The sequence below is a fragment of the Salmo salar genome, chromosome ssa03 (genome assembly GCF_905237065.1).
Source record: "Salmo salar chromosome ssa03, Ssal_v3.1, whole genome shotgun sequence".
Lineage (NCBI taxonomy): Eukaryota > Metazoa > Chordata > Actinopteri > Salmoniformes > Salmonidae > Salmo > Salmo salar.
In genome coordinates, this window is record NC_059444.1 from 7,997,580 (window position 1) to 8,011,657 (window position 14,078).

The window sequence follows — 14,078 nt, forward strand, 5'->3', positions numbered from 1 at the left end:
ACCCTACTAATGGATATTTAACTGTAGTGTAGGGTCCATCCATAAACTCTCCCTTCACCCTACTAATGGATATTTAACTGTAGTGTAGGGTCCATCCATAAACTCTCCCTTCACCCTACTAATGGATATTTAACTGTAGTGTAGGGTCCATCCATAAACTCTCCCTTCACCCTACTAATGGATATTTAACTGTAGTGTAGGGTCCATCCATAAACTCTCCCTTCACCCTACTAATGGATATTTAACTGTAGTGTAGGGTCCATCCATAAACTCTCCCTTCACCCTACTAATGGATATTTAACTGTAGTGTAGGGTCCATCCATAAACTCTCCCTTCACCCTACTAATGGATATTTAACTGTAGTGTAGGGTCCATCCATAAACTCTCCCTTCACCCTACTAATGGATATTTAACTGTAGTGTAGGGTCCATCCATAAACTCTCCCTTCACCCTACTAATGGATATTTAACTGTAGTGTAGGGTCCATCCATAAACTCTCCCTTCACCCTACTAATGGATATTTAACTGTAGTGTAGGGTCCATCCATAAACTCTCCCTTCACCCTACTAATGGATATTTTACAGCAGAAAAACTATTTATTCGGAAGTGTTATTGAAATTCCAATTCAAAAAAATCGGAGGAATCTAAAATCTGAGTTTCCGGTTATTTCCTGAATGGAATAATTTGAAATGGAATTGACCCCCAACTAGTATCTTTCTATCCTGCACAGATGATCAGGAAAGGCGTGTTCAAGGACCAGCACTTTGACCAGAACCTCAACTTCCTGTACACCGAAGTAGACAGAGTTACTGAAAGGGTAGGAGGTTGTTGTTTTCTCTCATATTGTCTCAGTGGGAATGTTAATGAAGGATAGATAGTAAGCTAAGTCATGTGTCTATATTTTTAAGGACCCTACTTTCCTGAGGATGACTCTAAAACCTTGTGATCTGCAAAAAAGTCAAACGAACCTCAAATGATGTCATGTATCGATTTATCTCCATCTCATCTCTATGGTGTCATTGCTCTTGCCTTCTGTCCTCTTACTCCTTTTCCACATCTCTCCCCCCCTCTTTCTCCCACTCTTTTTCTCCCTCTTTCTCTCCCCCTCTTCATTCTCCTTTTCCTCCTATTCCAACCCCCCTTCCGTATCTCTGCTAATTTTCTCTCTACCATCTTTGTTTTGTTCACTCATTTCTCTCTTCTTCTTTTAAAACTGTTTTGTTTTCCTCTCTCCTTTTCTCTCTCCTTCTTTTAAAACTGTTTTGTTTTCCTCCCTGGGTCTTTTTCGACTCTGATCTCTTGCCCCGCCCCACACAACTCCACACCACTTATCTGTTCCGCTTCTCATCCCATCTCTTTATCGCTCTCTCCCTCCTGCCCTCCCTCCCTCGCTCTTCCCCCTCCCCCACTTGTTTTTCTTCTGTCCCACCCATTCACAGGAGAAGGTGACAGTGATGAGCACCATCAACCCCACCAAGGAGCTGCTGGCTGACATGGTAGGCTGCCAGCGTCTGCCCGAGGACCAACGCAAGAAGGTGACCCAGCTCAAGGACCTGCTGGACCAGACCCTTATGCTGGACCCGGCCAAGAGGATCAGCATCAACCAGGCCCTGCAGCACCCCTACATCCAGGAGAAGATCTTCTGACCACTTTGTACTGTATCCACTCACAGTCACGCATTGATTGCCGCAACCAGTACTGAGTCCTTAGTTTGACTGTGGTTGGACCCACATCCCATCTGGCACTGCTGATGGAGAGGAAGTAGTATTATCTTTCTTCCCCCGTTTGAACCACACACTCTCCCGTTTTTCATCGGTCTTCTGGATTGTATTAAATAACCGTAGTAGGGCTCCAAGCAGAATGCCTGCTGCACAGCATATGTTCAGTCTCAGCCTACCTGTAAGTCAGATAGAGGGCTTATAATGAGACAGAACTATCTCATGGACAGTAAGCCACTAGAGTTGGACTTTCATCCAATCAGATCTTCCGTTTTTTGATTGGCCCCTTGCAGGTGACTGAAGGTGGATGATATTTTTTGCTGTAATTTTTATTTTTTTTAAACATTCTGATTGGGTTAAGTAAAATGTTAGTTCTGATTTGTTGGGAATGGTTAGTCAAATGTTAATTCTGATTGGGTTAGTCAAATGTTAATTCTGATTGGGTTAGTCAAATGTTAATTCTGGTTGTTGGGGGTTTTTGAGTTAACGGTCATTCATGAGTTGCCAAGGCTGTGACAAGCAGGGAGAGTAACCCAATGCCCTTACCCTTTTCAATGGGATGTTTGTACAGTGAGTAGACTAAACTCCTGCAACCTTGGCAGCTCCATTGACTTACAGTTACCTGTGATGTGGTGCAGGGCCAGCATAAATATATGTCTATATCCGCGTCTCCCCCAGGTTTTGAAAGCCCAGAGCGCTCCCCCACCCACCCTGTCCCCACATCCTGGTGTCTGTGCAGGCCCTGGTCCGCATGCCCGTTCTGCTGCTGCCTGTAGGTCTGTCAGTGCCGAAAACCCAAACGGTTGAGGGGGCCTTGGGTTCTACTTGAGCACACCTGCAGGGATGGCCCCTCATGTTTAAAGCAGGTTGTATACCACTTTCAGTACATTGAAGGTAAGCTATCCCCCCCTCCCCTAGAAAAAAAACTAAACTCATCAACTTCAACTGGTCATTACCTCATATATGTTTATTTTGTATTACACATGGTTTTAGCCAGATGTCCCTGTAGACATGGTTTACCTTCCTCCAGGGTATCTCTTACATGTCTTGAAACATGGTTTCTATAAGACAACTATATATTTCTTAAGCATAAAACAAATCACTATGGCAAATATTGGATTTAAAAAAATCAAAAATCAGTCACGCATCCAAATTTGTAGAGAGAAAATTGTATCGGTGGGGGGGGGCTTTATCCAACAAGCTGTCACCTTCAGTGTACTTCTCTTAATGCAACAGCTACGTTTTATTTGCTCTACTGTGTAATGAATACCTTTTTTTTTTTCCCCCTGCGCTCCCTTTACGGTGTTAAGATGTTAGAAACTGTGAGGATAGCAGTCTTGCTATGTACACAAAAGCATGTGTTGAAATTGTTTCTCGGTGTGTTCTCAAAAAAAAAAAAGGCTATGTAAGTGTTTTGTTTCCCTATGCTATCTGTCATTGGTATTCATGTTTTGTATGACCATGTTGTCTTTTGATACAGGGATATTCCTGCACTGAGCTTTGAGTCTGCTTGTTATGAGCGGTAATTGCCTCTACTTTATTTGGTGTTATATATGTTCTTATAGGACCAAAGCAGAAATAAAACAGCCTAAATGAGTAGCTAATGCAGTATGTATGCCTTTTCCATAAAATGTCTTCCCTACATACAAATGCCAATGTTCAGGCCCCTTAAAGTGTCAACAATGAACTGAAATGCGTTCTTTTTAAAGCTAATCCACCAAACTTAAACTAAGAATACTTTGGTGTTCAGCAACTTTTAGGCTGGAATCCAAACTTGAGATCTGTGCGCCAAAACTTGACGCGTACAGATCGAAAGTTAGGATTTGGCCCTTACATGCTAGATTTAGTTCAAACCAAAGGAGCAGAAGACATCATTTTGTGTGCTGTTTCACTGACGCTGATGTTTGTGCTGTTTTTCCCCACAATGATGTTTCCTGTGGTGGCTGAGAGCGAGACAGTCCAGCACTTCCTTCTCCAGCCCGGGCTCCACTTTCAGAGAGACAAGACCTCCACAAGGCCACTTATCAAGGTCATTTCTGATGGCATGTGTAGATACTAAAAGCCGTAAGCTATAGAAATAAATAGTCGCAAACTCATATATAACTCCCAGCGACTCTATTTAGTTGTATAGCTTCCAGTTAATTCACCCTTAGTCACCACCTCTACACAAATGTTCTCTGGGGATGCTCCAGCTTTTTATTACATACTAAAAGCCAACAACACTGGGGGTGATGTAAAATACAATATGGGGAATTAATTTTGCCTACTGTTTTCCGGGAAGGCATTTATCACCCACACTCAACCATTAAAAAGTTGTGGTTCCAAATATTTCCTCTCACAAGATGTTAAGGCTTGATCCTTGTATTCGTCTACACATGACAGACACTTTCTGGTTAACAAAGTGTCATTCCAAGCTGCACATGTACCTGAGTGTGTTTTGGTTACGCATATGGCTCTAAACTGGTTCCAGATTGCCACGAGGTGTCAGGTAGCTTGACTTGTAACTGTCAAAGTTGAACCACCAGGCGTCAGGTAGCTTGACTTGTAACTGTCAAAGTTGAACCACCAGGCATCAGGTAGCTTGACTTGTAACTGTCAAAGTTGACCCACCAGGCATCCGGTAGCTTGACTTGTAACTGTCAAAGTTGACCCACCAGGCATCCGGTAGCTTGACTTGTAACTGTCAAAGTTGAACCACCAGGCATCCGGTAGCTTGACTTGTAACTGTCAAAGTTGAACCACCAGGCATCCGGTAGCTTGACTTGTAACTGTCAAAGTTGAACCACCAGGCATCCGGTAGCTTGACTTGTAACTGTCAAAGTTGAACCACCAGGCATCCGGTAGCTTGACTTGTAACTGTCAAAGTTGACCCACCAGGCATCCGGTAGCTTGACTTGTAACTGTCAAAGTTGACCCACCAGGCATCCGGTAGCTTGACTTGTAACTGTCAAAGTTGAACCACCAGGCATCCGTTAGCTTGACTTGTAACTGTCAAAGTTGAACCACCAGGCATCCGTTAGCTTGACTTGTAACTGTCAAAGTTGAACCAAGATACTTGTTCATTTGTTCTCTATATGTTCTAGGTGCTGCCCTTTTAGAGAAGAGTCTCGCAAGGAACCTCCTCTGGACAAAGGTTTCTGTTCTGGAGAGTTACTGTATTTGCAAAGGTGGACTCATCAATATGACATCATCATACAAAGCAGGGGAAATTCCTGCATACAGAAATCAACAGCAGCATTCAAATCTTCTGAGACTGACACTTGTGGCTTTTCCCCTTGTGGGCAAAGCTCAAGGGAGGGTGCAAATTAGGAAGAGGCAAATGTGGCAGTCCTGGCAGATTTTTATTCCATCGTTGATGTCTGTAAGCAGGAAGACGGGGCATGTATGATGATGTCAATTATTAGTAGACATGTCATGACCTGACATTTTCAAATATACTATCAGTAACTACTTCAGTTATTATAATGAGTCAGTATTAGACACGTTGTTACCATAATGAGTCAGTATTAGACACGTTGTTACCATAATGAGTCAGTATTAGACACGTTGTTACCATAATGAGTCAGTATTAGACACGTTGTTACCATAATGAGTCAGTATTAGACACGTTGTTACCATAATGAGTCACTATTACACGTTGTTACCATAATGAGTCAGTATTAGACACGTTGTTACCATAATGAGTCAGTATTAGACACGTTGTTACCATAATGAGTCAGTATTAGACACGTTGTTACCATAATGAGTCAGTATTAGACACGTTGTTACCATAATGAGTCAGTATTAGACACATTGTTACCATAATGAGTCACTATTACACGTTGTTACCATAATGAGTCAGTATTAGACACGTTGTTACCATAATGAGTCAGTTAGACACGTTATTACCATAATGAGTCAGTTAGACACGTTGTTACCGTAATGAGTCACTGTTAGACACGTTGTTACCGTAATGAGTCACTGTTAGACATGTTGTTACCGTAATGAGTCACTGTTAGACACGTTGTTACCGTAATGAGTCACTGTTAGACACGTTGTTACCGTAATGAGTCACTATTACACGTTGTTACCATAATGAGTCACTATTACACGTTGTTACCATAATGAGTCAGTGTTAGACACGTTACCGTAATGAGTCAGTATTAGACACGTTGTTACCGTAATGAGTCAGTATTACACGTTGTTACCGTAATGAGTCAGTATTACACGTTGTTATTGAATGAGTCAGTATTAGACACGTTGTTACCGTAATGAGTCAGTATTACACGTTGTTACCGTAATGAGTCAGTATTAGACACGTTGTTACCGTAATGAGTCACTATTACACGTTGTTACCGTAATGAGTCACTATTACACGTTGTTACCGTAATGAGTCACTGTTAGACACGTTGTTACCGTAATGAGTCACTATTACACGTTGTTACCATAATGAGTCACTATTACACGTTGTTACCGTAATGAGTCAGTGTTAGACACGTTACCGTAATGAGTCAGTATTAGACACGTTGTTACCGTAATGAGTCAGTATTACACGTTGTTACCGTAATGAGTCAGTATTACACGTTGTTATTGAATGAGTCAGTATTAGACACGTTGTTACCGTAATGAGTCAGTATTACACGTTGTTACCGTAATGAGTCAGTATTAGACACGTTGTTACCGTAATGAGTCACTATTACACGTTGTTACCGTAATGAGTCACTATTACACGTTGTTACCGTAATGAGTCACTATTACACGTTGTTACCGTAATGAGTCAGTGTTAGACACGTTGTTACCGTAATGAGTCTGTGTTGGACACGTTGTTACCGTAATGAGTCTGTGTTGGACACGTTGTTACCGTAATGAGTTACTATTACACGTTGTTACCATAATGAGTCGTTGTTACCGTAATGAGTCAGTGTTAGACACGTTGTTACCGTAATGAGTCATTGTTACCGTAATGAGTCTGTGTTAGACACGTTGTTACAATAATGAGTCAGTGTTAGACACGTTGGGTGAGATTTTGGACCCATTAGACTTTTGAGATTTGTTCATGAACTCAATGTTTTTCCTTATGGATTCTGAGAAAGTATATGGCAATCATGATAAATTGTATTAGTTCGATTGAACTTTTGTTATAATGTGCCTAAATCTATGCCAAAGTGACCAACAATAAGGTAATACTTTTTCTTGTTATTGATAAATATGGCCAGATTCATGTTATCACTGGTAACATTGCAATTTTGTGTTTTTGTTTTTCAGGGTAAGTCAGAACTTCTCTTCACTGCCTTGGTTCCCTCAGTCTCCTCTTTCTGCTTTGGTGCCCATGTAAGACTCGAGACCAGAGAGATGTTCAATGAATGAGCCCAGTGGATATTTCTCAGATAGAAAATGTTAAAACAGAAATATATATATATATATTTTTTTTTATTAATTTTTATTTTAAATGTATGTAAGACATTTGTCTACATCCTTCACTTTTTTCAATGTAATCCAACCCAAATGACTGTACACTACTGTTTCGTTATGATATAACATCAATGTGCATATTCTGTCCTTTATTGAGAACGTAACACCTTGTGTTCATTTTCCTTTGTGTATTAATATAATAAAAACAGGCACAGACTACCAGAAGATTTTGAGTTTCTTTGATAAAAGTTTACTTGGATGCTGTCATAGTCTACATAATCGTGTTGCCTTAATGACAAGCTGTCACAAAACAATCATGACTTAGCCTGTCTGCTTAATGACAACTGACTTAAAATAAACATGGCTCAACCATGGTTTGAATTTAAGGGGTGCTAGAATATGAACTTAAACATCAGTGTGGACACACTCAAAATAGTCAAGATTTTGACACACCTAAGAGTTTGTATAATTTGGACCCTGAACAAAAAAGTGTTATTTAGGCATTCTAATTCCCACTAGTCAACTAGCTTCCAGTACCTACATAGATAACATTGCCTGACTTTGACATGTTATATCGTTATGACACCAAAGGGTTCAGGTAAGGTCTGACGAGATATTTTGTACATTCATTGACTGGTACACTAGTTCACTCAGCTGTCATGTTCTACTTCGAGAACATTGTGCAGTGATCAGGAAACACCCTGTCAAAGGAAAAGGCTTTCTAAATGCACAGTCTGTGTAATCCCTGTCTCCAAATTGTTAAGCCTTTCTCAAGTCCCTGGCTTTAGTTTTATTTTTTGCAGAGCTTGGTGGTGACACTCTGTAGGAGGTCAATGTGCCTTTCTTGCTCGCTTTGGCTTTTCTGATTTTGGTGCAACCTGTAGGTTTTGGTGTCGATCCCTCACCCCAAGACTGGACCTGGACAAGGGTCTCTGTTCTGTTTAGTTTGGCTGAGCTGGAACAGGGCCTCTTAAAGACTGTATGTGGCCTTGCGCCCACCCTGATGCAATTCTGTTTGTAAGGAGCACAAGTCGGCCTAGTGCGTGAGTCGCGAGACAGGCTCAGTTCCGTTACACTGGACACAACTGAATCTGCTTTCCTCAAGCGAGAAGTGCTCCTGGTCAAGCTGACGGCCGTAGCCGGCCGACACCGGCCCGTTTTGGTCAGCTCTCGCTGTACTGTGGCCGCCTGCAGATCCTCCATCTCAGATAGTCTGCTTACGATGGCAACCAATGAAGGCTCTCGCATGTGCAGGCTCTGGCGACTTTCCCAATCGGCCGTGCTGGGCAGACTCCGGGTCAGATCCAACACTTTCAGAGATGCAGGGAGCACCTCTGCAAATGGCGACTGGGCCTCCGACGACTCCGAGAAGTGCAAGTCAGAGTCCAGGTCTAAGTCGAAAGGTTCAGGCCTCAACCGGAGCTCCACTTCGGGCGTGACCCACTCGTGGGCCTGGGCACCCCCTTTCTCTTGGTCGGATAGATCGCTGGCATCAGAGTGGATGTCCGCCGGTGTGCTGCTACCGTTTCGCTTTGAGCCATCAGTGCTGGTTCCTGACCAAAGCCCTGTTCTGTCATTCATTGGGCCCCAACAGTAGAATGTCTTTACCCTCCTCTCTGCATTGCCCTTTCTCCTGTCCCTCGAATTGACAGTGTAAGCCGCCTGGACAGGTGTGATTTTCAGAGACTCACTGGAGCTTGTGTCCCGGCCCTCCCCTTGGTTATGTTTGGTGAAACTCGGGTGCCGTAGCCTGCTGTTGAGATGATGGATGTTGATCGTTGGTCGTCTGTGGATCATCCTGAACTGGGCTCTCTGTGGTTGGCTCTGGCTAAAGATAGAGGGCATAAAAATAGCATAGAGCTAAGTAGTATGGCGATCTTAATAAATAATTACATAAAACATGTATTTTAATTTCGAAGTCCATAAACCTGAAAGGTGTTTTAATTTACACCTTTGGTAATACTGACAACCAAATGTAGTGTTTTAAGTAGCTTATCTAAGCAAAACAGATACCTAAAAACTGTCCTAGTGAATTGACTACAGCCAAGGTAAATGGTAAATCATGTTTGGTTATATTTTCAGTGGAATATTCCTTTTTGATAATCAAGAAATGGGGGTGAAGTAACCTAATATTTGAGTTTGGATACACAACATTTTTTTTTAATGGATTCCAATGAAAAGCTAGTCAATTTAAAGTTCGGCATTTTGGCGACGGCAGAACAAACATGACACCAAATGCTGTCAGACGGGCTGGCATACATTTCTGATTGATTTTCCCTCCATCAAGGTAATGGCTGGCCCATTGTTTAATATCCCATTGTCCTCTATACAGGTGACTGGTATACAGAGGGTAATATTCCCACACTGAAGATCTCATTCAGCCTGTGAATAGCCCAGCTGTCACCAAGTTAGGGTAGTAAGCAGGCATTTTAAAATATTTATCTACTTACACAGACTCTGATGGGCTACGGCAGGTGGTCAGGTAGATACTTGAATTGAGTGTTGATGGAAATATCTAAGAAATTAAAAAGATGACTGTATTAAATGCATTTTAAAGTAATATGTATTAAAGGCATTAAAAACAGTACGCTAAAGGCAAAGGAATTTGTTGAAAATGGTCATACACAACCGGTAACCATTCCTTGTCTGGAAACTTCCAGAACCGTAAAATGGATTAGACTTGCTCATACACGCTGTACATCTAAATGCTCTAAACTATAGTAAGTACTTTTACAGTTATCACCTTCTGTGCTCTGACGCCACTTGACATGTCCAAGTCTTCAAGTTGACGAATCAGATGAGAGATATAGAAGTCCTGTGGGCAATAAACGGTTCATTCATTCTTTTCTTAAAGCTGACATTTGGTAGACTTTGTCCATTTGAATTCAGGAGCAAGATCTGAGAAATAATAACTATTCATTCTTATTATGTTATAAAGCCCTACTTTAAATATGAGATTAGCATTAGATAAGTTTGGACGATAGAAAAAACATGTTAAGTAAAGACTGATGTATTATACAAGTTTTAATTAAGGTCTCCAATTAGTTTTTCTCTAATTAATTAAACCATGTGATCTTTTTTCCCCATTTAGCTGTTTCTCAAGGCAATGTACCTATATAGGTTATGGAAAGCTATAATCAGACTTTAGTAGCACTTCATTAACCTATATGGTAGGTATAATGACATAGTCAAATTGTAATTACACAGAAAGTATGCCATAATTCGTTTTTCTTTTGGTAGCCTTTACCAGTAGGTCAATGGAAAGTATACATAGGCTACAAACAGCTCTTATGTTTACAGGTGCACAGAGAGAGAACAAATGTATAAATAAAATGGAAAGTCCATCACACTGATGTTGGATGCTCCACAAACTTAGATGGCACACCAACGTTTCAGTCAATAGACCTTTATTGGTCTTTGGATCTAAACATTTGTGAGATCCATTTAATTGTTTGTGGAGCATTCCATACCTTTTTTATTTTTATTACTGGCAACATTTTGGCTACCAATTTGCACCCTAATTTTGCACCCTAATTGTTAGCACACTTAGAAAATGCTAATCATAATTAAGATTTAATTGTATAAGATTAACGTCACACGCTTACACTGCCTTTAATTTGCTTTATTGAAAAAGCGGTGTGATGAGCCTGTTTTGTCACTCACCTGGTTTATTTGGCCAGATACAGCTCCTAGAAAAAAAATGAAAGAGCAACATTTCAGTTATGACGGGCATAAGTCGGGTGAAAATAATGATTTCATTATATATTTAAAAAAAGATAGGCTAACCTACCTGGCGTCGAGAGATGCACCTCAGCTAAACCGTGTCTACGAGCTGTTGACATGTACCGGTTGGACATGTTGAGGGTTGCCGTTTGTCTGACTCTTGCCGTTTTGATCATTCAAGTGAAACTGTTGGATTCCAGACGTCGTTAATATTTGGACATGATCAGATATCCCTCTTTCTCTCCGTTAATCATTTTCAGCACACGTTAGCTACAGTATATCAATTCATACCTCTCTACCTGTAACAATACGAGTTCGTTTTCTCTTCTACACTCTCTGTCCTCGTAGCTTCATAGGTAGCCTATTGACTTGTATTTCCCCCCCCGAAAGATTTAGCCAGATACAAATGTTACAACGCGTGCCCAAAAGTTATCTTAAAATAAAAGATCTAAGATTTGTGTTTGTCTTTCTGTCATTGCGACACAGATCTTCTACAATATGATCATGACAGATCTTCTACAACAACATGATAATGGGCTCCATTAGCTAGCTACATGACTCAAAACGAAAATGGTGACTGAAACCATGGTAACACATGAACTATGGTAACTTCCCAGTACTAGAAATGTAGCCTGTTTTACATCCGCCTCAAATAGACTAAAACCCATTGGTGGTGTTGGAGGGTAAGTAGGAGCCACCCATTCCTCTGGTCTAAAAAAATATATATATATCCCAATGCCCCAGGGCAATGATTGCCCTGTGTAGGGTTCTGTCTTTCGGGATGAGATGTTAAACGGGTGTCCTGACTCTCTGTGGTCACTAAAGAGCCCATGGCACTTATAGTAAGAGTAGGTGTGTTAACCCCAGTGTCCTGGCTAAATTCCCAAATCTGGCCCTCCATATCATCACGGTCACCTAATCATCCCCAGTTTACAATTGGCTCATTCATCCCCCCTGTAACTGTTCCCCAGGTCGTTGCTGTAAATGAGAATGTGTTCTCAGTCAATGTACCTGGTAAAATAAGGTTTAAATAAAAATATAAAGATAGTTGTGTGGCTAAACGCAATAGCCTAATCAAACATTTTTGATTAGTTTCATGATGATTTTTTGTTATTTAAAAAATGTGTTACGTTCCCCAGTTTCTGTGTTGTTTTGGGTTTGTATGTGTTTGTATGTGTGTATTTCAGGAAATGGCTTTCTGGATTCTAAGCAGCTGATTTGTCGGCCCCTTGACAATTGGAGCTCTGAACCCTCCCTCTCACCAGGGGAAACAGCTGTTTTCAAATACAAACTCCTTCTTCAGCTTGAAAAGCCAGTGTTCCTTTGTTAGGAGAGATCGCTTCTTTGTATGTCCTGTGTTTTGTTGTGGCTCTGTATAATTTGTTGTAAAGTATGTTAATGTCAAAAGGACTGTTGATTATTGAAATTGCTCATTTTACGTTAGTAATTATTCTGTTTTTGTTCTGTGGCGGATGAATCAGAATTAGTTGGGTAACATAGATAATTAAGATGTTTTATTTGTATAATATGCTTATGTGAGATACTTGTCATTAGGATGGCGTGCCCTTTGGACTCTGGTGTTGACAGTTGTACTTTTCCCTTAGCTGGGGCTCAGTCACTTGGGGCCCAGAGAGGGGAGAGGTCAGACTTGTCTTTGACATATCTCTGTTGCTATGCAGAATATCAGACAGGGAGGACAAAATGGAACATTGTCTTCATATGTGAATGTATCTGTTAAACCATGTGAAGGGATGGTGTGATTAATGCGGAACCAATTGTCTCCACAATGTCTGTGCGCAAGTCACTCCCCTCAGTGAGCTTGTCCAGGAGTGGAGTCAAGAGGGGGTTTACTTGAGATGGGAGTATCTAGAGTTGTCAATTGATTTATGCCATTGGATGAGCTAATGGTTCTGTTCTATACTGTACCAGGAAGAGACAGTTCCAGTTTGGGGTAGGAGGACCAGACACTGGTCTATACAATGAACACTGTTGATACAGCAGTTGCTCTCTGCTATGTTTTATAGATATCTTTCATACAAAACTTAACCTTTGAACTGTTCCTAAGATCTGTTGTTCGTCATGTACGTTGAGAGGGGTGGGTCTTGGGTATAAAAGATCTTTGTACTTTTGTGTAATCACTTTTCAATGGTTCATTGAAGGTCAAAAGCTTTTGCAAAAGCATCTTAATTATTAAAGATGTAGTTTTAAGTATAACTGACGTGTGTGTGTGTGTGTAAAGTTTGTAACTCTCCTCATTTGGTAATGCAGAAATTAGCCACCACAGTTCCCAGGGGGGAGGGGAAGGCACCTTAGGAGTGCTTAGGCAAGAGGCCTGCGGGCATACATATACCCGTAGTATGTACTCTATGCACACTAGGTAAGACCTGGGCTGACCACCCCCTGTATTTTGGTTAGCGGGCCAGGTGGCGTTAAGAATAAGTAGTGGATAGGTAAGGAAGGAGAAGGGGCCTCTTTAACTTTTACTTTCTTTGCTTTGGTTCCGTCCAGCCCCTTTTCCCCCAAATTACCGTGCGAAGGAAGAATAAATTCCCTGTTAACGGTAATATTCTCTGCCTCTGTCATCTTTACCCCACATACAGTCACATACCTCTTTCAGTCCAAATGGGAGTTGAGTGTAGCAGGGTGTTGCGTTCCCTCCAAGAGATGTACGTAACAGGATTCAAACCATCAACCTTTCAGTTATTGGCCCTAACTGCTAGGATACTTGCCACTCAAATTCATAGACTGCTATGGATGCAAGAACTGACCATCCATGATATCAAAATGATAGTTTTAACCATGTGTTGAGGCTATAGCCTACAGTGTTTATTGACATTTATATTGTTTACAAACATTGGAGTAAAAAATAAAGCTTGTATTTTCAGTTCTGATGGGATACTACAGTTGAACTAAGCTCATGAGGCATTTCTTTAAGAATCAATTTATTTTGGGTAACAGACAACAAATTGTACAATGTCGACCCAGAGGATATCACTTGAAGGTATTAAAAGCTTGTTTCCAAAGTGGTCCTCGATGGTAAAAACAATAACACATAGGCAAGACAAAATTACAAACAACCATAAATACATTTGTTTATATTGACATCCTAAAAAGTGGCACTATTCGCTGCACTTCTCTCTAACCTTAAAAATCTACCATTAATTTTACGTTAAAACAATATTCATTGCACATCATACCGATCCTTCAAATAATACACCTTACCAGCAGTAGGGGGCACAAGGGTCA

The 14,078-nt window shown here is 41.0% G+C and overlaps 2 protein-coding genes across 12 annotated transcripts in view; one reads left to right on the top strand and one right to left on the bottom strand.

Annotated features, from left to right (window-relative positions):
• The window catches only part of LOC106597319 (serine/threonine-protein kinase PRP4 homolog), a 30,410-nt gene extending 23,079 nt beyond the window's left edge, over positions 1-7,331 (top strand). Inside the window, exons 14-17 of one of the 11 annotated variants that reach the window (XR_006769046.1) lie at positions 731-817; positions 1,440-3,782; positions 4,802-4,885; positions 6,963-7,331. Coding sequence is in view for 1 of the 11 variants with exons in the window: in XM_014188527.2 (XP_014044002.1) it covers positions 731-817; positions 1,440-1,646 (294 nt within the window). In the remaining 10 variants the exon portion in view is untranslated. Of the gene's footprint in view, positions 1-730; positions 818-1,439 lie in introns of all 11 variants that reach the window. The other 10 variants (XR_006769047.1, XR_001326904.2, XR_001326907.2 and 7 more) reach the window with 10 other exon arrangements.
• On the bottom strand, positions 7,328-11,210 carry LOC106597339 (uncharacterized). The gene is made up of 6 exons (XM_014188541.2): positions 11,124-11,210; positions 10,900-11,018; positions 10,773-10,798; positions 9,853-9,924; positions 9,560-9,624; positions 7,328-8,937 (listed from the first exon to the last, which is right to left on the bottom strand). The coding sequence occupies exons 2-6, from the start codon at positions 11,006-11,008 to the stop codon at positions 7,869-7,871; spliced, it is 1,341 nt and encodes a 446-aa protein (XP_014044016.1). The 5' UTR covers positions 11,009-11,018; positions 11,124-11,210; the 3' UTR covers positions 7,328-7,868.
• Between the last annotated feature and the right edge of the window lie 2,868 nt (positions 11,211-14,078).